Genomic DNA, 27,213 nt, shown 5'->3' with positions numbered 1-27,213 from the left:
GGGGATAGCAGATCTATTCTATGTGTCATACTTGATCATTTCGCGATATTGCCATATTTTTGCTGAAAGGATTTAGTATAGAACAACGACGATAAAGATTGCAACTTTTGGTATCTGATAAAAAAAAGGCTTGCACCTACCGGAAGTAGCGTGACGTAGTCAGTTGAACATATACGCAAAGTTCCCTATTGTTTACAATGATGGCCGCATGAAGTGAGAGAGATTCGGACCGAGAAAGCGACAATTTCCCCATTAATTTGAGCGAGGATGAAAGATTTGTGGATGAGTAAAGTGCAAGTGAAGGACTAGTGGGGAGTTGAAGCTATTCAGATAGGGAAGATGCTGTGAGAGCCGGGGGTGACCTGATATTCAGCTGGGAATGACTACAACAGTAAATAAACACAAGACATATATATACTCTATTAGCCACACCACAACCAGGCTTATATTTAATATGCCACAAATTAATCCTGCATAAAAACACCTGCGTGTTTGTTATGCTAGCTCCTAGCTCCTCTGCTAGCTCCTAGCTCCATAGAACACGCCAATACAATTCAAACACCTGATCAACACACACAATCACTCAGCCCAAAAGACCGTTTACCTAACCCAAGGTTCATAAAGCTTATATATTTTTAAAAAGTTACGTACGTGACGCGCACATACGGTCAAGTTATCGAATGTTTAGCAGCCAAGGCTGCATACTCACGGTACCTGATATTCAGCTGGGAATGACTACAACAGTAAATAAACACAAGACATATATATACTCTATTAGCCACAACACAACCAGGCTTATATTTAATATGCCACAAATTAATCCTGCATAATAACACCTGCGTGTTTGTTATGCTAGCTCCTAGCTCCTCTGCTAGCTCCTAGCTCCATAGAACACGCCAATACAATTCAAACACCTAATCAACACACACAATCACTCAGCCCAAAAGACAGTTCACCTAACCCAAGGTTCATAAAGCTTATATATTTTTAAAAAGTTACGTACGTGACGCGCACTTACGGTACGGTACGTGTTATGCTAGCTCCTAGCTCCTCTGCTAGCTCCTAGCTCCATAGAACACGCCAATACAATTCAAACACACACAATCACTCAGCCCAAAAGACAGTTCACCTAACCCAAGGTTCATAAAGCTTATATATTTTTAAAAAGTTACGTACGTGACGCGCACTTACGGTACGGTACGTGTTATGCTAGCTCCTAGCTCCTCTGCTAGCTCCTAGCTCCATAGAACACGCCAATACAATTCAAACACATGATCAACACACACAATCACTCAGCCCAAAAGACCGTTCACCTAACCCAAGGTTCATAAAGCTTATATATTTTAAAAAAGTTACGTACATACGCAAAAAAAAGCCAAAGCTGCATACTCACAGTAGCACGTCTGCGTCTTTGTCATCCAAATCAAAGTAATCCTGGTAAGAGTCTGTGTTGTCCCAGTTCTCTACAGGCGTCTGTGTATCCAAATCAAAAGTCCTCCTGGTTAGAGTCTCTGTTATCCGAGTTCTTCCATCTTGACTGCATCTTTCGGGAATGTAAACAAAGAAGCGCCGGCTGTGTACTGTTGTGGCTGACTACGTTCGAAAAATACGTCCATTTCGCACCGACAACTTTCTTCTTTGCTTGCTCGGCTTCCTTCTCCATAATGCAATGAACATGATTGAAACAGATTCACGAACACAGATGTCCAGAATACTGTGGAATTATGAAATGAAAACAGAGCTTTTTCTTATCGGCTTCAATGTGGAAGGCATACCCGTGTTCGCCGGGCTACGTCACACGCATACGTCATCCTCAGAGGCGTTTCGAACCGGAAGTTTAGCGGCAAATTTAAAATGTCACTTTATAAGTTAACCCGGCCGTATTGGCATGTGTTATAATGTTAAGATTTCATCATTGATATATAAACTATCAGACTGCGTGGTCGGTAGTAGTGGGTTTCAGTAGGCCTTTAACTTGCACTTAGTTACTGACAGTGGTTTTCCGAAGTGTTCCTGAGCCCATGTGGTGATATCCTTTACACACTGATGTCGCTTTTTGATGCGGTACCGCCTGAAGGATAGAAGGTCTGTAATATTATCGCTTAGGTGCAGAGATTTCTCCAGATTCTCTGAACCTTTTGATGATATTACGGACCGTAGATGGTGAAATCCCAAAAATCCTTGCAATAGCTCATTGAGAAATGTTGTTCTTAAACTGTTCAACAATTTGCTCACGCATTTGTTGACAAAGTGGTGACCCTCGCCCCGTCCTTGTTTGTGAATGACTGAGCATTTCATGGAATCTACTTTTATACCCAATCATGGCACCCACCTGTTCCCAATTAGCCTGTTCACCTGTGGGATGTTCCAAATAAGTGTTTGATGAGCATTCCTCAACTTTCTCAATCTTTTTTGCCACTTGTGCCAGCTTTTTTAAAACATATTGAAGGCATCAAATTCCAAATAAGCTAATATTGGCAAAAAATAACAAAGTTTACCAGTTCGAACATTAAATATCGTATTTTTTGCGAGTCTATTCAATTGAATATAAGTTGAAAAAGATTTGCAAATCATTGTATTCTGTTTTTATTTACCATTTACACAACGTGCCAACTTCACTGGTTTTGGGGTTGGTATTTTCAAACTGTAATAATGGTCTCACCTTAACTTCATTTGGATTCTCCACTTTAAAACCGCCCTGAAACAAATACCATGTTCACATTAGTGCAGAGCATTAACACCTGGAACCAAGTTGTAAAGTGGAAAACACTACGAACCATTTTAAGGGGTTTGAGAGACCCTACAAACGGCGACGGGAAGCCCCACGTCTCCGGAAAAGGGTATATCCCCGTTTCCAGCACAGCCAGCATTCCCTGGAAACCTGGATCACTGAACACCAGCCACCTGAAGGCAGGAAAAGAAGACTTGTTGAAGTCAAGGTGGTCTCATATTCCAATTTGCAACATTTTTTATATACGTCTAAGAAGAATACATAGTGTATTGGAAGTGAGATAGCCCGAAATCTAGCACTGATGTCAGAATTTAGACGGATTGGAAAGGCTTTAAGCAAACCTTACTGGGATCATGGAGTTTTGTGTGAGTTAGTGCTGCAAGGGGTTCTGGGTATTTGTTCTGTTGTGTTTATGTTGTGTTACGGTGCGGATGTTTTCCCGAAATGTGTTTGTCACTCTTGTTTGGTGTGGGTTCACAGTGTGGCGCATATTGGTAACAGTGTTAAAGTTGTTTATACAGCTACCCTCAGTGTGACCTGTATGGCTGTTGACCAAGTATGCATTGCATTCACTTGTGTGTGTGAAAAGCCGTAGATATTATGTGACTGGGCCGGCACGCAAAGGCTGTGCCTATAAGGTTTATTGGCGCTCTGTACTTCTCCCTACGTCCGTGTACACAGCGGCGTTTTAAAAAGTCATACATTTTACTTTTTGAAACCGATACTGATAATTTCCAATATTACATTTTAAAGCATTTATCAGCCGATAGTATCGGCAGTCCGATATTATCGGACATCTCTAATTATTATTATTATTATTATGATTATTTCTGAGTCTCATTTGGAAGTATTACTTTGCATGCAGTTGCAATTCCAAGACGTTAGATGGCAGTAGTTTATAGACTACAGTGTGTTTCCTACTCGGGGAGTAGTCTTTGCCATTAAGCTGAATATATTATTTTGTTGCGCTCTAAAAAGTGTAAAAACTGTAAGTATTAAATTTGATGGTAACGTGTAGTTGTAGTTTTCATTACCAAATTTGGAGGTGCTGAAACAGCCATATAAAATCGCTAATGCTAAATGTAAATTGGTATCGAGCTAGCACATTTTGGAAAAGTTAACGCAGTATCTATCAGGCACACTTGACTTTGAAAATTGCAACATTACCTAGGTACAGTTTAGTTCATTTTATTTTTATTTTTTTTACCCCTTGAACTGAACCTACTAGCCTGACAGGTGACATAATTATTGGTTCAAAGACAAAATAAACCTTCTTCAATGACTTTCCTCAGGCACAACATGTCTCTCCCACACCTTTTTTCGTCTGTAACTCTCATTCCAACTTTGTTTTCCAGGTAACACTAAACCCTCCTGCCCCCGCCCCACCGCCACTACCGTCTCCTGTCTTTGAACAGGCATCGGCACGAAGGACATTCCTGAGCGAGGACAAGCGAGACTCGAAACCACGACAAGAACGAGGAAGCCGGCTGATGAGGTATTTTGTCACACGCTGCCAAACATTCAAGGCCGGGTCTACCTTGGAACGCAGCTTGCAAGACTTGCGCCTTAATAGGGCTGGGCGATATATGGAATATACTCGATATATCGCGGGTTTGTCTCTGTACGATATAGAAAATGACTATATCGTGATGTTCAAGTACACGTTCTCACGCAGTTGCTTTTAGCTGCGGGCATTACACTACAGCAGGGGTGGGCAATTAATTTTTACCGGGGGCCGCATGAGCAACCCGAGCACTGCTGGAGGCCCACATCGACAATATTTCAATTAAATTTTGCTCAATATTATTTTTTATATATACCGTAAGAGTAATAATAATAATAATTAATAATAATAATAATAATAATAATAATACCTTCATTTAACCTAACTTAACTTTATACCAAAAGCACTGCTTTGGAAATCATTTGTACCCCTTTCAGAGATCACATTTAGTTCCCCTTAAACATCCTCATGTTGCACAATGAAATGTAAGCATAGGATGAAGTGTGCATTCCTGTAACTTTCTCTAGTAACAGCATTCCATGATTAATATAAATAAATTAACATTAATAATAAATGACAGTAAAATAAGCACACGTATGACTGAGGAGTCATAGTGTAACTTTGTGTGGTGTTTGAGTTGTCTGACTTTTTGTGTGGCCATAAACGCACCAGTGGTTTAGTGCTATGCGTGTTGGTGACAGATGACAAGTTGGTTTTGGCCTGGTTTGTACGGCAGAAAATGACTAGTTTTCCGAGATAGAAGTGTTTTACTCATGTTTTTGGTGTGGTTATGGCCGAATATAAACAGTTTTGCTCAATAAAGTGATGGATATAATTCCTGGCCTCGAAGCATCTCGATAGACATTACAATAATTGAACGGTGTTCAATTGAACGGTGTTGGCGAACACCGTTAGGGCCGCTTGTTGTCACTGTCACTCAGAGTTGCATTGCAAAATTACACAGAATAAATGTGTTTATTTTGTTTAGAATTCAGATGGGATTTGATTTGGTGCGCGGCATATATTTGCTGTGCGCAGCGGACGCTTGAGCAGTGCGCAATTGCGCAGGCGCGCACCTTAGAGGGAACGTTGCTTGGCAGTCCATGTCTTGTTGAAAACACGCCATTCGTCATCAACTTTTCTCTTTTTAGCGTCTCGGGTGTAAACCGGGCATCACTTGTCGCTGTGCACCTTCACTCACAGGTTACACACGGACATACGCCCATAAATAACACTTTTCAAAATAAAAGCAGCACAGTTGTATCGCCTGCACGGCATAGATGTTTTTTCAACTTTATTTTGTAATTTGTGATTGCAGCTGTTCACATTCACTCAGACTCACGCACGCGCATACGTCCACACGGAAGTAATACAAATAACGCTTTTCAAAACAAAAGCAGCACCGTTGTATTGCACACTCGACATAGATACTTTTTTAAATGTATTTTGTAATTTATGTTTGGCCTCACGCGGGCCGGACAGGGACGCACAAAGGGGCGGATGTGGCCCGCGGGCCGCAGAATGCCCAGGTCTGCACTACAGGCTCTTCTCACTCTTTCTTGTCCCTCCTTCTCACAGAGACATAAAACAAGCGCACCTTCTTACATATGTCACGTGTGCAACGTCACACGCTCTCACCGAGCAGACAGGTAGCGGCGTAGCAACGTTAGCTGTGATGCTTCGTGGTAATACGAGAGAGAGAAAGTGCGAATCTGGTAACAAATGAAGGAATAATTATTTCCCAAGAAAAACCGCAGGGAGTCCATCGTCTGGCGGTGGTTTGGCTTCAAGCGGGTAGATGGTGATGAAGTATGCGGCAAAAGAGTTGCTACAAAAAGTAGCATTACTGCTAATGCGTAGCATCATTTGAAAAGTCACCCGCTAGAGAATGAAGAGTGCTTGAAACTCCGCATGTCAACATCTCCGGCCGGTGCCACAACCATAAAATGCCCAAGCAACCATTTCCACATCAACACCGTATGAAACAAATAGTCAACAACAGAAGGAAATAACGTCTGCAGGAACCTACCACATAGCGAAGGACATGCACTATTTGATTTCCTATTATGCAGCTCATTTTTATTTGACACTTATTGAAATCGGACTGTCTGATTGTGGCGGTCCGCTCCCTGTACGATCAGTGTCAGAGCTTGGTCCGCATTGCCGGCAGTAAGTCGGACACGTTTCCAGTGAGGGTTGGACTCCGCCAAGGCTGCCCTTTGTCACCGATTCTGTTCATAACTTTTATGGACATAATTTCTAGGCGCATTGAGGGGATCCAGTTTGGTGGCTGCAGGATTAGGTCTCTGCTTTTTGCAGATGATGTGGTCCTGGTGGCTTCATCTGGCCAGGATCTTCAGCTCTCACTGGATGGGTTCGCAGCCGAGTGTGAAGCGACTGGGATGAGAATCAGCACCTCCAAGTCCGAGTCCATGGTTCTCGCCCGGAAAAGGGTGGAATGCCATCTACGGGTTGCGGAGGAGACCCTGCCCCAAGTGGAGGAGTTCAAGTACCTCGGAGTCTTGTTCACGAGTGAGGGAAGAGTGGATGGTGAGATCGACAGGCGGATCGGTGCGGCGTCTTCAGTAATGCGGACGCTGTATCGATCCGTTGTGGTGAAGAAGGAGCTTAGCCGGAAGGCAAAGCTCTCAATTTACCGGTCGATCTACGTTCCCATCCTCACCTATGGTCATGAGCTTTGGGTTATGACCGAAAGGACAAGATCACGGGTACAAGCGGCCGAAATGAGTTTCCTCCGCCGGGTGGCGGGGCTCTCCCTTAGAGATAGGGTGAGAAGCTCTGCCATCCGGGGGGAGCTCAAAGTAAAGCCGCTGCTCCTCCACATCGAGAGGAGCCAGATGAGGTGGTTCGGGCATCTGGTCAGGATGCCACCTGAACGCCTCCCTAGGGAGGTGTTTAGGGCACGTCCGACCGGTAGGAGGCCACGGGGAAGACCCAGGACACGTTGGGAAGACTATGTCTCCCGGCTGGCCTGGGAACGCCTCGGGATCCCCCGGGAAGAGCTGGACCAAGCGGCCGGGGAGAGGAAAGTCTGGGCTTCCCTGCTTAGGCTGCTGCCCCCGCGACCCGACCTCGGATAAGCGGAAGAAGATGGATGGATGGATGGACTTATTGAAATATCTTGTGTGACATCATGCACAAAAGTGCACTTTATTTGTTTTAAAACATTGTAGTGGTGTTCTGTACAAAAAGTGCACTTTAATTTAGTGTTGTTTTGATATGTCATCTTAGTGACATCATGCACTATAGTGCACTAATAGCTTGTTTTAAAATGTCTCTGACAATCTTGCACTTTCTGTTTTGGAAATGACATGAATGTTTGTGCCACTGCTTAATAACTGTTTAATAAATACACTTTTGGTCAATTGACTTACCGTATTTTTCGGACTATAAGTCGCAGTTTTTTTCATAGTTTGGCCGGGGGTGCGGCTTATACTCAGGAGCGACTTATGTGTGAAGTTATTACCGTAAAATATCAAATAATATTATTTAGCTCATTCACGTAAGAGACTAGACATATAAGATTTCATGGGATTTAGCGATTAGGAGTGACAGATTATTTGGTAAACGTGTAGCATGTTCTATATGTTATAGTTATTTGAATGACTCTTACCATAATATGTTACGTTAACATACCAGGCAGGTTCTCAGTTGGTTATTTATGCCTCATATAACGTACACTTATTCAGCCTGTTGTTCACTATTCTTTATTTATTTTAAAATTGCCTTTCAAATGTCTATTCTTGGTGTTGGGTTTTATCTAATAAATTTCCCCAAAAAATGCGACTTATACTCCAGTGCGACTTATATATGTTTTTTTCCTTCTTTATTATGCATTTTCGGCCGTGCGACTTATACTCCGGAGCGACTTATACTCCGAAAAATACGGTAGTTGTGATTTCCCTCTCTGCATGAACGAGCATATATTAATGCAGTATGAAGAAGAATGTTTTAATGTAGATCATATGCATCAAGTGTTCATTCAAGGCTATGGCAAAATATCGAGATATATATCGTGTATCGTGACATGGCCTAAACATATCAAGATATTAATAAAAGGCCATATCGCCCATACCGCTTTAATCCAAAAAACAAAAAAACAGCTCTCGGGTATTGAAGTAGAGGCCCTTTCTACCGTGGATCAATCCCAATGAGAAGAAGTTGGAAGCACGGTCAATACTATCCCCGCTCCCTGTTAGATCCGAGCCCTATGGACGAGCTTCACTTACAGCCCGGAGTGCACTTGGATGGAAGCGGTGCTCAGCGGGATTCCAAACGAGCCCGTCTCTATGGTATCGTCATGGTACGGTGTCACCCTCCCGTGGCCCTCGGGTTCCGTGAACAGATCAATATGAGGGGTGCTGTAATCCTGCAGAGAAACAGAGGAACACAACACAGTAATCATCCATGCAAACATGTCTGTTTTGACATCTATCCCACTGCGGTGAATACTAATGTTGCAATAACGCACATTAGCAATAACGCCCTGTGGCCCGCGTGCTGTGATTATGGCGCGGATATTAAAACCGCAAAAAAGGGTCAGCAGAGGTGGAATTGTTTAAGCCGTGCACACTCACACAGACGGCAAGTCGAACGGAGCCGATTAGCATTGGTGCGGTGTTGTTTTGCTCCGGCTCTGCCCACTCGTTTATCAATTCCAGACCCCCCTCCTCCAAGGCGATACAGCGGCCCTGAAAGCCCGGCTTTTCGTAGAGGATCCAGCTGTAAGGAGAGCAAAAGGCACAAATCAATGGCGAAAAAATTGTATGGTTTGTATTCTGACTGTTGTGCACCAGCTCTTTGTGTTTAGTAACGACTGTTTTTGGTTTACTGGGTTGACCGGGCTCCACGCCACTATTTTTATTGGTTGCTGCAGCAAATGGCTGGAGTTTGCCAGACACGCCGTTTATCTCCGTCTTTAGTCTCAGTTAAGCCATTTAGCTGTAGCGATGCATGTGTTGTGCAGATATATCCTTCTGAGTAGGCATTTGTTTTTGGTCTGTGTCTTTTATCAGAGTTACACATTTGGGGAAAAAAATGCAAAACACAAATTTGTATAAGTGAAGGTAATGTCTAATAGTGGTACGACAACAATGCAGGAAAATGCCTTAAATGTTTTAGATGAGAACACAGTAAGGGTGTAACGGTACACACAACTTTCGGTTCGGTACGTACCTCGGTTTAGAGGTCACTGTTCGTTTTATTTTCGGTACAGTAAGAAAACAACAAAATATACATTTTCTGGTTATTTATTTGCCAACATTTGTAAACAATGGCTTTATCCTTTTAACATTGCTTTAAAATAGCTGTGTGTGTGATGGATGTGAGCCACCACTTGGCAGTGGAACTTGCCAAGGGACATGTAACCAAATATTAACATTGCTGTATGCAGTGTTTCCAAACACATTCATTTATTTGTGGCGGCCCGCCACGAAAGAATTAAGGCCGCCACAAATTTAAAAAATTGTTTTTATTTTTTTATTTTTTGTGTCCTGTCAAGCTTCTCAGGCAAATCATATAGTTGATGTAGATGCCCATATCGGCTGTTCAGATTAACTTTACAAAAGAGAAGTGTAGGATCGAGATTTTTGGAGCTCTTTGTTCAGTGGATCAGATGTTTGATGAAGCTCTGTGTCTATCTACCACCACTACTGTTTTCTGTTTATTTGTTACTGACTGTGGCAGGACACCTCTGCCTCTGTTTCACTTTATGTTGCTGGTAAATAATATGGTTGTAGTAGTAGGCTAAAGTTAAATTATTTAGTATGCACTACTTAAAGGGGCAGAGCTTTAAGAGACATTTTAGCTTTTATATTTTTATAAGATATATTTTTTGTAAGAACCACAATTAATAAATATATTTCAGTGAATAACTTATTGTTCAAATCTGTATATAAAATGTACATAAAGTGTTGTAATTATATTGTAAAATGGATGGATGGATGGATGGACGTTTAAAACAAAACTGTTATTATTAATTAGTAAGTATACATTTTTTGAGCCTTTTTAGAGAAAATCCTATCATTGTAGTAAATTATGCAAATGACTCGATGATGTCATGGTGACCACGCCCATAGCCACGCCCCCACCGCCACAGGTATCTTGGCAGTTTATGGGAAACACTGGTATGTATACTTTTGACCCAGCAGATTTGGTCACATTTTCAGTAGACCCATAATAAATTCATAAAAGAACCAAACTTCATGAATGTTTTTTGTGACCAACAAGTATGTGCTCCAATCACTCTATCACAAAAAAATAGGAGTTGTACAAATTATTGGAAACTCAAGACAGCCATGACATTATGTTCTTTACAAGTGTATGTAAACTTTTGACCACGACTGTACATTTTGCAAACTATATAGCTTCTAATACTCTCGTCATATCGTGACAATGCATGTTAATGACACATTCCAGCTGTGTCTCTCAAATTTGACAGCGACAAGCGCAAAAACAATGTAGCATTTTCACTTGCGAGCTAGCGGCTCACAGTGCAAAGCCGCTAAAGTCAGTAAACATAAAGTATGTTTCTTACAAGTATCAGGAAGTACGAGGAATATCTAAACATGCTGCACTATAGGAAGATATGCTAACCTCTAAGTTAAAGCACTGAATGTAAACAAAGGTGTAGTATCATTAGATGGTCGATACAAGAGTGATTAGATCGATCTTTCTTGTAATCAAAAACCTATTTTGTTGTTTTTGTTATTGTTTACAAACTCAGTAAATAGGTCCCTGGACACAGGAGGGCTTTAAGGGAAAAAAACTAAACATTTAACTCAGCCAATAGTAAGAAATTATTGAAATATTTCATTGATATTGTTACACTGCCATCCTGTGTTTTGGTCTGATTACAATTGTGATTAGAAAAATGTAATCCAATAGTCTTGAAATGTTTAGGACCAGTATGAGCATTCGTACGACCAATACTGTCCGTGTAACTACTTCGTATTGGAATGATACTCAAGTTTGTGGTATCACCCAAAACTACCTAATGTAAAGTATCCAACCAACAGAAGAATAATTGTTTTGTACAATTTAACAGAAGTGTGGATAGAACCACGTTACAACAGAACTAGTACAATTCAACAGAGGTGTGGATAGAACCACGTTACAACAGAACGTAACCGGCTATTCACTGCAAATTAGCATGTAGATTAAGAATGTGGACTTGGAGAAGGCATTCGACTGTGTCCCTCGGGAAGTCCTGTGGGGAGTGCTCAGAGATTATGGGGTATCGGACTGTCTGATTGTGGCGGTCCGCTCCCTGTATGATCAGTGTCAGAGCTTGGTCCGCATTGCCGGCAGTAAGTCGGACACGTTTCCAGTGAGGGTTGGACTCCGCCAAGGCTGCCCTTTGTCACCGATTCTGTTCATAACTTTTATGGACAGAATTTCTAGGCGCAGTCAAGGCGTTGAGGGGATCCGGTTTGGTGGCTGCAGGATTAGGTCTCTGCTTTTTGCAGATGATGTGGTCCTGATGGCTTCATCTGGCCAGCTCTCACTGGATGGGTTCGCAGCCGAGTGTGAAGCGACTGGGATGAGAATCAGCACCTCCAAGTCCGAGTCCATGGTTCTCGCCCGGAAAAGGGTGGAGTGCCATCTCCGGGTTGGGGAGGAGACCCTGCCCCAAGTGGAGGAGTTCAAGTACCTCGGAGTCTTGTTCACGAGTGAGGGAAGAGTGGATCGTGAGTCAGTGCGGCGTCTTCAGTAATGCGGACGCTGTATCGATCCGTTGTGGTGAAGAAGGAGCTGAGCCGGAAGGCAAAGCTCTCAATTTACCGGTCGATCTACGTTCCCATCCTCACCTATGGTCATGAGCTTTGGGTTATGACCGAAAGGACAAGATCACGGGTACAAGCGTCCGAAATGAGTTTCCTCCGCCGGGTGGCGGGGCTCTCCCTTAGAGATAGGGTGAGAAGCTCTGCCATCCGGGGGGAGCTCAAAGTAAAGCCGCTGCTCCTCCACATCGAGAGGAGCCAGATGAGGTGGTTCGGGCATCTGGTCAGAATGCCACCCGAACGCCTCCCTAGGGAGGTGTTTAAGGCACGTCCGACCGGTAGGAGGCTAAAGGGAAGACCCAGGACACGTTGGGAAGACTATGGCCTAGGAACGCCTCGGGATTCCCCGGGAAGAGCTGGACGAATTGGCTGGGGAGAGGAAAGTCTGGGCTTCCCTGCTTAGGCTGCTGCCCCCGCGACCCGACCTCGGATAAGCGGAAGAAGATGAATGGATGGATTAAGAATGTTTTTTAAGAAAATAATGCAATGACGTTTGTTACTGCATACGTAAGCAGCCACATTAGAAGCCTTTGTAACGGTTCTATTCCCATTTACATACCAAATTTTAGGCCATCTCTAGAAGGACCGAGTGTGAACAGAAGTTGACGTTACTTTGTGTTTTTAAACAGTTTCACATGGACAAAAAAATATATAGATTTTTTTTTCCTGTTTAATTTGTTGTACTTGCACTTTTTTTCCCCATTGAGAGGTTAAAGCCTACAAAGGTTTGCATATTTCATCACTGATGAAGCCCAGAGCAAGCCTCACTTACTTACATTTTATTCAATATTGCATCAAATACATTTGGCAAAGCCTTGAGGCAACAATCGTATCCGGCAACTACTAATTGGCACCCCACTTCAGTTAACATTTGGTCTTGATTCATGGTATCAAAAAAGCCTTACCATCCTCTGATGACCTTCACAGATATGATGTTCGAGAGTTTCAGATGAGTGGCGTCCGCTACGTCCCTGTAGATCTCATAGGCTTGGCCACTGAACTGAGCTTCCGGGAACAGTACGATCTGCGGAAAGATCATGTAAGAATGGGCAAGTTTTTCTTTAGTAAAACTGAAGTCTACGAACAGGAAGTGCAGCTTTCATGAACTAAGACTGTACAATTTGTATACACTGTCAATACCATTGTGACTCAAATGTTTACCAATATTTCCCATGATAAAACGTTTTCAGAATATAGGTAGTTAATAATCCTTCTGAGAACCAGAAACCACTGCACTGGATATTTGTTTTGCTTTTGTTTACAACTTTTACTCTTAAGTATCAACATCAAGTATCAACATCACTTGAGAACGAGTGGAAGAGAATAAGGAACGTGTCTAGATATTGTGTTGATATTGTTAAACTGTCAATAGCACTCACCATGACTAAATAGACACATTTACAGTTATCGGTTAATGGTATCGGCCAATCTCACTCGTCATGGATGATCGGAATCGGCAGTAGAACACCCTAATCCAGGGGTGTCAAACGTACGGCCCGCGAACAGGTTTTATCCGGCCCGCGGGATGAGTTTGCTAAGTATAAAAACGAGCCGAAATTTTGGAATGAAACAAACTGCTGTTCTAAATGTGTCCACTAGATGTCGCAATAGCAATTGTTTGTATCTTTGTAGATTATGCTACATATGTAAAAAAATAAAACAAACTACATGACGTTGGTGCACCAGTCATAAATCACATCCTGTAATTTGATTTTGATATAATTGTTTTTATCTTGATAGATCGAAAATGAACACCAATGAGTTGACTGATGAACATGGTCACATCATTTATTCAGAAAGTATAAATAACGACAAATAAAGGTAGAATACTATTAACCGCAACATGTAAATGGGAAAAAAAACCCAACATCATTATGATTTGTACATTTTCAGATTGTGCTTGTTCTATTTTTAAACAAAGAAAACAATCTGAAGTTGTCTTTGTTTTTAAGTTATCGTGCCGTGATTTTACCAGTCCGGCCCACTTGGGAGTAGATTTTTCTCCATGTGGCCCCCGATCTAAAATGAGTTTGACACCCCTGCCCGAATCGGAAATTTCCTACTTATTTTGGTTGACATCTACTAGTTATGTTGCAACTAATGAATAAAACGGACTAATACTGACTTTGTCTTAAGCAGCATTTTTGCAAAAACAGGTCTTGAAAACATAGATTATTCATTTCTAGGTACCAGGACCCTTTTCAGTGGGTATTTGTCTTTGGTCTATTTCTTTTGTCACAGCTACGTGATCACTTCACTGCTTTTGTACAATGAACATAACATGCATGTTTTTATATACAATGAACATAACATGCATGTTTTTATATACAATGAACATAACATGCATGTTTTTATATACAATGAACATAACATGCATGTTTTTATATACAATGAACATAACATGTATGTTTTTATATACAAGGAACATAACATGTTTTATATACAATGAACATAACATGCATGTTTTTATATACAAGGAACATAACATGTAGGTTTTTATATACAATGAACATCACATGTATGTTTTTATATACAATGAACATAACATGTATGTTTTTATATACAATTAACATAACATGCATGTATTTTTTTACAATGAACATAACATGTATGTTTTTATATACAATGAACATAACATGCATGTTTTTATACACAATGAACATAACATGTATGTTTTTATATACAATGAACATAACATGCATGTTTTTATATACAATGAACTTAACATGCATGTTTTTATATACAATGAACATAACATGTATGTTTTTATATACAAGGAACATAACATGTTTTATATACAATGAACATAAAATGCATGTTTTTATATACAATGAACATCACATGTATGTTTTTATATACAAGGAACATAACATGTTTTGTATAAAATGAACATAACATGCATGTTTTTGTATACAAGGAACATAACATGTACGTTTCTATATACAATGAACATAACATGTATGTTTTTATATACAATTAACATAACATGCATGTCTTTTTTTACAATGAACATAACATGCATGTTTTTATATACAAGGAACATAACATATTTTATATACAATGAACATAACATGCATGTCTTTATATACAATGAACATAAAATGCATGTTTTTATATACAATGAACATCACATGTATGTTTTTATATACAAGGAACATAACATGTATGTTTCTATATACAATGAACATAACATGTATGTTTTTATATACAATGAACATAACATGCATGTCTTTTTTTACAATGAACATAACATGCATGTTTTTGTATACAAGGAACATAACATGTACGTTTCTATATACAATGAACATAACATGTATGTTTTTATATACAAAGAACATAACATGCATGTTTTTATATACAATGAACATAACATATATGTTTTTATATACAAGGAACATAACATGCATGTTTGTATATACAATGAACATAACATGCATGTTTTTATATACAATGAACATAACATGTATGTTTTTATATACAATGAACATAACATGCATATTTTTATATACAATGAACATAACATGTATGTTTTTGTATATACGAGGAACATAACATGTTTTATATACAATGAATATAACATGCATGTCTTTGTATACAATGAACATAACATGTATGTATTTTTATACAATGAACATAACATGTATGTCTTTTTTTACAATGAACATAACATGCATGTTTTTATATACAAGGAACATAACATATTTTATATACAATGAACATAACATGCATGTCTTTATATACAATGAACATAAAATGCATGTTTTTATATACAATGAACATCACATGTATGTTTTTGTATACAAGGAACATAACATGTATGTTTCTATATACAATGAACATAACATGTATGTTTTTATATACAATGAACATAACATGCATGTCTTTTTTTACAATGAACATAACATGCATGTTTTTGTATACAAGGAACATAACATGTACGTTTCTATATACAATGAACATAACATGTATGTTTTTATATACAAAGAACATAACATGCTTGTTTTTATATACAATGAACATAACATATATGTTTTTATATACAAGGAACATAACATGCATGTTTGTATATACAATGAACATAACATGCATGTTTTTATATACAATGAACATAACATGTATGTTTTTATATACAATGAACATAACATGCATATTTTTATATACAATGAACATAACATGTATGTTTTTATATACGAGGAACATAACATGTTTTATATACAATGAATATAACATGCATGTCTTTGTATACAATGAACATAACATGCATGTATTTTTATACAATGAACATAACATGTATGTATTTTTATACAAGGAACATAACATGCATGTATTTTTATACAATGAACATAACATGTATGTTTTATATACAATGAACATAACATGTATGTTTTTATATACAATGAACATAACATGCATGTTTTTATACACAATGAACATAACATTACAGTTACAAAAAAAAAAAAAAATCTGTTATAGAAAAGGCAATTGTCCATTTTCTGGTGGTTATTCAGGGTCGTTTTAAAATAGATAAATAATTGACACTGATACAATTTGAATTATTGGAAAGTCCTGGGTACCAGGACACTTTGCAGTGGGTATTTGTCTTTGGTCTATTTATTTTGTCACAGTTACAAAATTAAAAAAATAGATCTGTTATACAAAAGACAATTGTCCAATGCAGAGGATACTGGTTTTCTGGCGGTTATTCAGGGTCTTTTTAAAATAGATAAATAATTGACTCTGATAAAATTGGAATTATTGGAAAGTATGGATAATGTATAAAAGTCCCCCACTGAGGGATAAATGTATTGTCTTCACAGGAGACAAGGTACTTTTTATGAGAGTGCCATTGCATGTTAAAAGTTGCTGACTCATTTAAGTATAAAAGACCAAAAAAATATGTGGGCAACAATTTAAGGTACTTCCGCTTCAGCACTGACTGCCATGACCGTAATCACATCCAGTTGCGCTAAAATGTTCTTATTTATTTTTACCCCCAAGTACGACATATGAAAAGCAGATGTTTTCACTGAACAGGGAGTCAGTATTTCCAGAGTTCCCTCCAATCACAGCACAACTACATGCAGGCAGTCGACGCAAGTACCGTACCTTTCCGGGTCGCCTGTGAAAGCCTTTGGCGGTCCTCTCCTAGGAGGTGAAAGTACAGAAGTATTATCATGACACATTGTGTGGAGGATGACAAATATCTGCCAAAGAGGCGGGTCTGCATTTTTCTTGTGCCACTTTGATTGTCCTGACCTTTTCATTCTTCTATCTGGGACACGTGTAGGCTGTGGTTATACAAGTTTAGGCATTATTCTCAGTTTTAGTGACTCCCTGTGTTATCATCACAAAACTCCCACTTTTTGAAACAAGTTTAACTCTGACTTTGAGCTGATTGTCAGAGTAATGTTTTAGGATGGGTTGTGATTCACAAAGATTAGTAATGTAAATGTTTGAGGGCTGCTGCTGCTGCTTGGTACACAGAACAGTCTTTGTCAAATACACAAAAGGCATCCCCCTGGACAATAGCTCCGCTGTTTGTGTAATAGAGAAGCTTACACTGCAACTAATGATGACTTATGGCACACGACCTATACAGTGAATGGTGTACAAATTATAATTGCTTTAGTCCTCATCTTACACAGTGGAAAGCAGCTCATGTTTCCCAAGCAATAATATGTGCGGCACACTTACATTTTTACTAAGTATCCCCTGGGAAAGAAGTTGCTGACGCTCTGAGGGTGCCGGGTAAAGGCTTGGCGTATTCCCAGGAAAAGATGGGGGCACAGTATAAGGAAGGTTCGAACCTGGTTTTACAACCAGATCTTGTTCAAGGATGTGGGCTGCAGGAACCTGACACATACAAAAAGAACCATCAGAAGACTTGTTGTGACTGGTGAGTACATTTAGTTATTATGCAACCGACACAACCTTGAAAATAGGATTTTAAACCAACCTCTGTTTTCATCATACTTTGCCCTGCTGTTGCTGGATCCAGGGAGCGGTACTTCTCTAAATAGTCAGGCAGCTTGATGTCGTTAAATGAGGGAAACGGAGGACCTGAGTCACCGACCACAGCCCCTGTAGGCAGAACTCGGTCTTCTTTTTGCCTGGTGAAGTAGTCTGCAGTGGGAACGGGCGAGGTTGGCTCCGATAAAGGGCTTAGCTGGGGTGACACATCACTTGAGTTGGTGCCCTGTGGAACTGCACCATTTCTCCTCCCCTTGAAACTAGGGGATGTGAGACTGCTAAGGACACAACTTCCTTCTAAGCGAGACTTCCTGACGATGTGATCGTCTTTCTCTTCCTTAGTGTCCGCCTCATTGCTGTTTGGTGTCTTATCTTTCGAATGAGAAGAAGTATCCAGACTACTAATCAACAGACATCTATCTACTATACTCGCCCTAGCAGGCTTAGTGACAGTTTTGGCTTCTGTGGTCTGAAATTTAGGTAAGATGTTAGAGCCTGTGTCGAAGGAGCGATTCTTCTTTCTAAGGCCAATTTCAAACTCCTCAGGGTCAAATGTCTTCTCAAAGCGGGCTTCTCTAATGGCAGGCATTGCAAAAGGGGGCTGAGGTTGCCGGAGTTGGTTGTGTTTTCGAGGTGGGAGGGAAAAGGGAGCACAAAGTTTCTGGATCTTCTCAATGAAGTTTTCATCATCAAGCTCATCCGCTGTGTCCAGGAGATTGCTTTCGCTTGAAGAGGCGCTTAGTTTGGGCCCGGGGAGTTTAAGTCTGTGCTTTGGGAAGTCCACATCCAGCCAACTCGAGGGCGCGTCGTGCTGCTGAAATGAAGAATCATCTGCGCCCCGTCCTCGTGGCGAATTCAGTTTCTTAGGGGACGAAGGCTGGATTTGATCTGTGGTGAGCTGTTTAGCCTTTGGGGAAGTCATGGCTTTTACAGTTTGTTTGTTCATGTCTGGTTCGTCTCTGTGTTGTCTTGGTTGCGAGGAGAGATCACTGTTAAAGCTTGAAGGAAGCACAATAATCCCCGGCGCATCACTTCCTTTATCTGTCTTATCTATCTCAACAACAGCGGCACTAGAAAGAACGTCGTCAGAGGTTTTCTGCTGTGTTCTGTTTAAGCCTCTGTGTGAAGTGAGAGTCTCTGTAATATTTACTTCCTCAATCTGTGGCTTTGTTAGCGATGTTTTATCTGTTGAGGAGTTTACTGTTGAGCTTTGTGTCTCACTGGTCTGGCTCTTCCTCTCAACAGAAATACGAGTCGGCTTTCTAACAGTTACCATATTGTCCGTGGGAGCACTTATCAGCACAGGTGGGTCATAAGACACTCTTGCGTGCTCAGTCTTTGCACTAAAGTCACCACCCAAATTAGCTTCATGCTTATGTGAGTCACTGACTGCGCCTTCTAATTGTTCCACGGACTCATAATTAGGCTGCTGTTCTTGTGTTGCAATAACTGCTGGAGCTTTTTCTAGTGATTTTATTTTCTCAGACATATATCGAGCTGCCTCTTCCTGGGAGGACCCTTTAGCACTCTCTCTTGCAGTCTTTTTACTCTGAATAACTGAATACGCTGCAGCCTTCTCCATATTTGTGGTCAGCGTTTCAGTAGGGACTGACACGGCTGCATTAGTATCTCTAACAGGCTGCGTTTGATCTTGTGTTTTAATCTGATTTGTCTGATTATGCATAGCAACACTTCCTTCTGTCCTCAAAATGTCTCCTCTTTGCTGCAAAGCTACATTCAGTTTCATGTTTTTGTCTAGATTGAGTTTTTCAGGCGTTTCTTTGTCTTTTTTGTCAATCTGGTGTTTGTCCTGATGTTCTAATTTAGAAACATCTTTGGCTTCCCTCTGAGTTGTTGGTTTTGTGTCAATAACATAGTGTTGCCTTGCTTTTAGTCTACTTATTGATCCAGGTTGCTTTGGTGTGCCTTCATCTAGTTTTGAGATTTCAGCATGTGGTCCTTGCACCACAAAAGGTTTTTTTTTCTTAAAAGGTTCTACTGACTGCGAGAGAGAATGTTTGTCCTCTACTGCAGTTTTGACCTCATGTTTGGGTAGACGGGTATCACCCCCAGTCTTGTCCTCCCTTTGGGACAAACTAACGAAAACCTTGTCAATAGGTTTATTTGTTTTCCAGTTAGAAGCAACAGTATTGGGTTCATCTTTGTTGACGGATGATTCAGGTACTTCCTCTACTCGGTTGACTAGTTTCTCGTTCACTTTTCCAAAAGGAGAATCCAACTGTTTTTTTGTATCAGCAGTGTCAGATTCCTTTACAAATGTGTTTTTATTAGATGTAACTCCTTCTACTTCATCAGGTGGTAGAAAGACCACATCATCAACTTGTTTTTCAGAGGAGACATTTTGTTTACTTGAGTCTGGCTCGTTGTCCCGATTTTCACCCACAGGACTAGTCGCCTCCTTACTTTTTCTTCGTTTAGACCGAGACCCCGATCTAGCAGCGACTTTTGACCGTGTACTTATATCATTAGTCAGTTCTGCTGTATCATTCGTGCTTTTCGTTGGGACACTGTTAAGTTGCGTATTCTGGCCGTCTGCCTTTGAGGTCTGGGTGCCATGTTGTTTCATAGGTGTGGAAGGTTTTACCCCACCAACAGTGGTATCCTGTCCGTCTGGTTTTAGTGTTACCACAGTCATTGCTTTAGTTTCCAGTTTACCCTGACTGTCGGGTTCTGATGATTCTGATGCAGCGGTTGCCACAGATTTGATGGTTTTTTTAGTAATTCCTATCTTGGGTGACTTTTGAGGCAGCATTGATTTAAAATCTCTTGTAGATTCCTCTGTAAAGTTCATTGCCCTCTCTTTGACCGTCAGCTTAATTTCCTGTTCGGGTGGCACAGGGCTGGAAGTGGCAGTGCCATATCGGTCCGCTGATTTTGACCTCTGCATCGGGGGTAGAAAATCAGCTTTGAGCCCCTCTGTAGTTTTTCTAGCAGGAGAGACATCGGCGCTCCTCGGGATTTGAATGGTCTTTTTGAGGCCCGTCGTGGCTGACTGGCGCTCAAATAAGTTGATTTTAGCTGCAATCCGGCCCGGGATTGGAACTGTTGGCTTCTCTGGTTTCTTCATATCTTGCCGTCTACATATGATGGCAAAATGGTAATTTTAACATAATTTATACACATTGCAGAATGTTTTTTTTTACATTATATACATAGATAATCACTCTAGTTTTGTCTACATATCTAAGATGATACAATCCAAATGCTTGAAATAAAATGACACTGTACAACTACATTAGATAGCTTTACAATATTCTATGCTTCAACACAAATTCTTGTTCAGAACACAGGTATGCTAAGACAAATGGATTTTAAGCCTTCTTCATGAAACTATGACGAGTCATGGATTGTTTTTGAAAAATTGAAAGATAATAGTCAAAAAAATGCCTTACCTTTCATCAGTCTCTGCATGGGGCTTATCCTTTTCTACCTTTTTGTCTTGGTCCGGCGTAGACTCCAGGTCCACCTCAACTATTCTTTTCTCAGTTTTTAAAGGTACATTTTTCCGAAAAAGCTTTACCTCGCTCCGAGAAACTTTGATACTCCTACGTTTGGACTCCGGTGTCTCTGTCTTCCGCTCCACTCTGTAAAAATGTTCGTCATCCTCCATGTCTGCACTTCCATCAGCTGTTGCAGTGACTGGATGTGAGCCCAAGACTTTGTCTGCATTCTTGGTGGCATCAGGACAGGAAGTCTCATTTTCTCCACCTCCAGGTGAGGCCAGTGAGGTGAGGCCATGCTTAGAGGAGGAGTCACTAGGTTGCTCTTCCACTTGATTCTGTGGACTTTCCCCCTGTAGGCTGGTCGCTGAGCTTTTGGGGGAAGGGAATCCCTCTTGAACAGGTTGGACATTGACAGGCAATTTTTCCTGAGGGCTGCACACTCCTTCTTCCTGAATGTTCTTCCTCGTTTTCTTCTTAGCCGAGTTTTTACGCCCCATGTTGCCAGCCTCTGTTTGTTTTTTATCTGGTTCAAGCTCCAACTGGCAGTCTTTGTGTAGTTTCTGTGACACGCCTTGCTGTGTCTCTATGCTGTTGGTTTGTGGTCCGACCGGAGGCCTTAAATTTGCACTTATGTTTTCCTCTGCTTTTGAACTTGAGCTTCTCAATGAATCAACACTTGGCAATTCTGATGATTTTGACTTTTGGAAGACCGGTAGCTTTTTTTCAATTTTGGTGAGGATCACTTCCTGTCCTGTTAAGGTGTCTTGGCCACAGTGAGTCACGCTGGTCTCCTCCACGTACACATGCAGCCTCTTTCCTGCCTGGGCCTGTGCAGCTTTCTGGGCTAAAGATTGGGCTTGGCCCGGGTCAGAGTTCCATACCACACCCTGCTCAGAGGAAGAAGAGGTGGCAGAGAGATCTGTCAGATAACTAGCAACACTGTCAGATTTCCCGCCCGCCAAAGGAGCATGGCTGCCCTTATTTGCCTGCCCTATTCGCTTCTTTTTGCTGACTAAAATCTCCGCCTCTCTTGCCCCGCCTCCTGCGGCCACACTGCTGCTCACTGCAGAGCGTTCTCTGTGGGCAGACTGCGTGGCGACCACTTCTTCAAAGCATGAAATGTCTCTTGAGGGACCCAGTGGATCGGGATTTGAGCTCTTTTCTTTCTCCCCCCACTGGTGTTTCCTTGCCTCGGCACTGGCAGATTTCTCACTCTCGTCTTCCTCCGACTTCAGTGCTTGATCATGAGTTGGAGATGAATTTTCAGTGGGACTCTTGGGACTCTTTCCTTTCCATGGAGTGAGCCAGCTACCAATTCGTCCCAAGACCCCAGGACTCTGCGGCTCTTCTGGGTTGTCAGACTACAGCAAATTACAGAAATCAGTGTGGAATTTGAACACAAAAGCATTATAAAACATGCGCTTTTTAATAAAGTATATTATAATATGTGAAGAGCAAACAGCGCATACAGTCTTTGACTTATATTGCCTATGAACAAATGAAGGCAGAGCAGGCTTAGGAGAATATAAGTAGGGATTAATTATGTCCATAGACCATTTTTTAGTCTGGCCATGCATCTCTCAGCACAGCAATGACATGCAGGAGAGCAGATAACCTGAATGCTTACCGTGGTAAATACCATATCATTCAGATTCTTTATGTAGTTTGTGAACATTTTGCTTTAGAACTTACACTCCTACAGAGCAAAGAGAATAGAAAGAGCAGAAAATAATCCTAAACAGGATATTTTGCCAGAGCAAATCAATCCATAACTTTGTAGCCGAGAGCAACTCACCCTTAGGTCAGATTTCAGACGTAAACTTTTCTTTCTTCTGGAAACAGATTAGCCGCCACCACGCATGTGCTGCTGTCTTTTTGCATGCCTAACCAACGAACGTTTAGTCCCTCATCAAGCAAAAACATCCACAACTGTACAAGGGCGGCAGTAAGTGTGGCATGTGAGAAATGCACCGCTGCTGGAAGTTCTGCCCCCTTTTCCAGCTCACGCAGCTGTGTGGTAACATGATGCATTCAGTGGTCCTTGGTAAACGGCTTACAAGAATCGAAACCGTATCAGGTATCAGAAAAAAGCACATTTTTGCTCGGTTTTCCGCAACTTTTGCTTTTTGTCATCTTTGATAAGAGTCTAGGTTTACTTTTTGTTTGGGTTGGGACAAACACACACTGTCATCACACTGGTTTGAAGTTTACTTTACATATTTTTTTGTTATTTGAGGTCCTACCATACATTACACTCATTAACCAGTGTGTCAGTTATATACTTGTACTTTTAAAATCTTAATTAAGGTGTCAGTTTTATACCTGTACTTTTAAAATCTTAATTAAGGTGTCAGTTTTATACCTGTACTTTTAAAATCTTATTTAAGGTATTACAGTATTTAGGATATATTCTGTGTTTATTTATTCACTATACAGTGTCTGTTTTTACTCATTATTTCCTTTACTAATAAATAAGCCATGTACAAAACCCATCTATTACTATTACACATTATTTATCATTTTCTTTCCCTGATAGAAAATGGTAACCTTGTTAATGTTAAACCAAGGAAGTAAACAAGCTATCAGTAATTGCCGAGACTCGGAGAAGGGGTATATACATAACTCCTTTTCAGACGTTAACAATAACATTAACTAAATTGTGTAACTTTTGTGACGCATATTGGATTAAACTAAACAATGACATTTGAACATCTCTGGGATGTATAACACGTCACCATACTGAACTATTACATTTTTCCTAAACAATTCATGCATTTACAGTAAAACCGAGTTGTAGTTTTACGTTAAAGCAGTTGCTTTATAGAAATGGCACACTGTATCATAATATTAATGATATAAATAATAACTTGAATATAATTTTAGCCCAATCAAGCCCAGCCATTGGAGATCCTGGATTGCAGGTCACGTGTATTCTATACAGGCTAAGCTGGAGCGGGACGCAAACATTTTGTTATATTTATATACAATTGTGTGTCAACTGTAGGGACTAGATATTATGAGACATGGGAAGCATACATCTATTGTATATTTAAATTGTTAATGTTTATGTTAAATTATCCTGGAGTGCACCGAAAAAGGGCTTAGAACAGGGGTGTCCAAAAGTGCGGCTGCGGGACAACGCAAAAATAGAGAAACTAGAACATAATGTAAAGAGAAAAAGCTGAAAATGTTGACATTAAAAAATGATTTTTAACACATTTAAATGATATAACGTTTTGTTTGTTTTAGCATTTTTTTTATATAAAGATGTGGCGCAGTTGGGAGAGTGGCTGTGCCAGCAACCTGAGGGTTCCTGGTTCAATCCCAACCTTCTACCAACCTAGCCACGTCCGTTGTGTCCTTGAGCAAGACACGTCACCCTTGCTCCTGATGGGTCCTGGTTAGCGTCTTGCGTGGCAGCTCCCGCCATCAGTGTATCAATGTGTGTGTGAATGTGGAAATAGTGTCAAAGCGCTTTGAGTTCCTTAAAAAGGTAGAAAAGCGCTATACAAGTATAACCCATAAAGTAAAGACATTTATAAAATATATCCAATACTGTCAAAGTAGCCTAAAGCCTTCTTTGATTTATTTAGCTCAGTTTTAATGTAGCTTTCGATCTTTAATGCTTTAACTGATTGATTGGAACTTTTATTAGTAGATTGCACAGTACAGTACATATTCCGTACAATTGACCACTAAATGGTAACACCTATAGATGTCCGATATTATCGGCCGATAAATGTGTTAAAATGTAATATCGGAAATTATCGGTATCGTTATTTTTATTATTGGTATCGTTTTTTTAATTTTATTTTTATTGTTTTTTTATTTAATCAACATAAAAAACACAAGATACACTTACAATTAGTGCACTAACCCAAAAAACCTCCCTCCCCCATTTACACTCATTCACATTCATTCACAAAAAAGGGTTGTGTCTTTCTGTTATTAATATTCTGGTTCCTACATTTTTATCAATATATATCAATACAGTCTGCAAGGGATACAGTCCGTGAGCACACATGATTGTGCGTGCTGCTGGTCCACTAATAGTACTAACCTTTAACAGTTAATTTGACTCCTTTTCATTAATTACTAGTTTCTACTGTTTTTATATTGTTTTACTTCTTTTTTTATTCAAGAGAATTCATCTTATTTTATTGTATTCATTTTTTTAAAGTACCTTATCTTCACCATACCTGGTTGTCCAAATTAGGCATAATAATGTGTTAATTCCACGACTGTATATATCGGTCGATGTCGGTATCGGTTGATATCGGTATCGGTAATTAAAGAGTTGGACAATATCGGAGCCATTATCGGACATCCCAATTAACACCCCAATAAGTTTTTCAACTTGTTTAAGTCGGGGTCCACGTTAATCTATTCATGGTAACTTAAACCATGTTTTTAAGTGAATGACTGTTATTTCCATTAGTAGTGTTGTACTTTATTCATTCAACATGTATGACATATTGTAAAGTATCTTTGACTTTTCAGAAAAGTGCATCGAAATAAAATTCATCATTTTTCAGTATGCTTCCCTCGGTGGTAAAAAAAATAAAAAATAAATAAATAGCCGTATTTCGTACGTGTAAACATGAGTAAAGACGAAGTTGGGGAGAAGATTAACAATTCCCACTTTCCTCTGCTGCATTTGAACACAGCATGATGTCTTTCCATTGCCGGAAATGACGCAATAGCCCGCGCGCTTTTCCCCCCCGTTTCCGTATCTGCTCGGGCTTGTTTAATATAGCTTTTTTTTTTTATGACCACCAAACAAAAATTAACTCTTTGTGTGGATGTTTTCCCGAAACCTCACACAAGCTTTCAGTTTTAATGTTAACGAGGCTGACACCCTGCCTTTAAGGGTGGGAGCGGCCTTTTGAGCGATTATCATTGCTCCATGTTTACTCTTCAGACAGTCGACAGCTTTGCGTCGGTGTCATTATTGACAACTAAATATAAAACTAAAAAAAAGTTCCAAACAAAGTCACTTAACGCAATTCACCGACAGAGCAAACTTTTTGTGCCAAAATAAAAAACAAAAAGTAGTAATGATCGTCTTACCATGATCTCAGTGTTCTCCTGCTCCAACACTAAAAAGTCCCGTCATGGATTACAAAGAAGCGCGCCGCAGCATTGTAGTAATATTGTCATAAGCGAGGTCTTTTAGAAGAATATACTCGAAGGAGTGTTACTGGGTTATGTCTTGTTCGAAGCCAATGAAGAGCGCGGCTGACAGCGGAATCCGGCCGGCCCAGCTTCGCACACCTCGCGGCGTTTTGCATGCATGTCAAACATGCACACACACACACTTGGTTGCGCAACTAAAAAGCAAGGCTTTGGGCCCAAAAGGCTCAGATTTGAATGGAAAAAATATTGCACACATACTAAAATGTTATATATATATATATATGTATATATATATATATATATATATATATATATATATATATATATATATATATATATATATATATATATATATATATATATATATATATATATATATATATATATATATATATATATATATATATATATATATATATATATATATATGTCCATCCATCTTCTTCCGCTTATCCGAGGTCGGGTCGCGGGGGCAGCAGCCTAAGCAGGGAAACCCAGACTTCCCTCTCCCCAGCCACTTCGTCCAGCTCCTCCCGGGGGATCCCGAGGCGTTCCCAGGCCAGCCGGGAGACATAGTCTTCCCAACGTGTCCTGGGTCTTCCCCGC

At 40.2% G+C, this 27,213-nt stretch overlaps 1 protein-coding gene across 2 annotated transcripts in view; it reads right to left on the bottom strand.

Annotated features, from left to right (window-relative positions):
* LOC133640470 (beta/gamma crystallin domain-containing protein 1-like) overlaps window positions 1-26,742 on the bottom strand; it is an 81,673-nt gene extending 54,931 nt beyond the window's left edge. The window contains exons 1-11 of one of the 2 annotated variants that reach the window (XM_062033913.1): window positions 23,267-23,428; window positions 23,099-23,167; window positions 21,421-22,832; window positions 17,994-21,105; window positions 17,732-17,890; window positions 17,144-17,182; window positions 12,943-13,061; window positions 8,834-8,978; window positions 8,486-8,625; window positions 2,778-2,904; window positions 2,663-2,698 (exon numbers count right to left, since the gene is read on the bottom strand). In XM_062033913.1, coding sequence (XP_061889897.1) covers window positions 2,663-2,698; window positions 2,778-2,904; window positions 8,486-8,625; window positions 8,834-8,978; window positions 12,943-13,061; window positions 17,144-17,182; window positions 17,732-17,890; window positions 17,994-21,105; window positions 21,421-22,832; window positions 23,099-23,146 — 5,337 coding nt within the window. In that variant the 5' untranslated portion in view covers window positions 23,147-23,167; window positions 23,267-23,428. Of the gene's footprint in view, window positions 1-2,662; window positions 2,699-2,777; window positions 2,905-8,485; window positions 8,626-8,833; window positions 8,979-12,942; window positions 13,062-17,143; window positions 17,183-17,731; window positions 17,891-17,993; window positions 21,106-21,420; window positions 22,833-23,098; window positions 23,168-23,266; window positions 23,429-26,541 lie in introns of those variants that run through there. The other variant, XM_062033914.1, reaches the window with a different exon arrangement.
* Between the last annotated feature and the right edge of the window lie 471 nt (window positions 26,743-27,213).

Source organism: Entelurus aequoreus, linkage group LG23 (assembly GCF_033978785.1).
Source record: "Entelurus aequoreus isolate RoL-2023_Sb linkage group LG23, RoL_Eaeq_v1.1, whole genome shotgun sequence".
In the NCBI taxonomy this organism is placed as follows: Eukaryota; Metazoa; Chordata; class Actinopteri; order Syngnathiformes; family Syngnathidae; genus Entelurus; species Entelurus aequoreus.
Note: the sequence above shows the minus strand (reverse complement) of the source record. Positions and strands in the feature narration are given on the sequence as shown.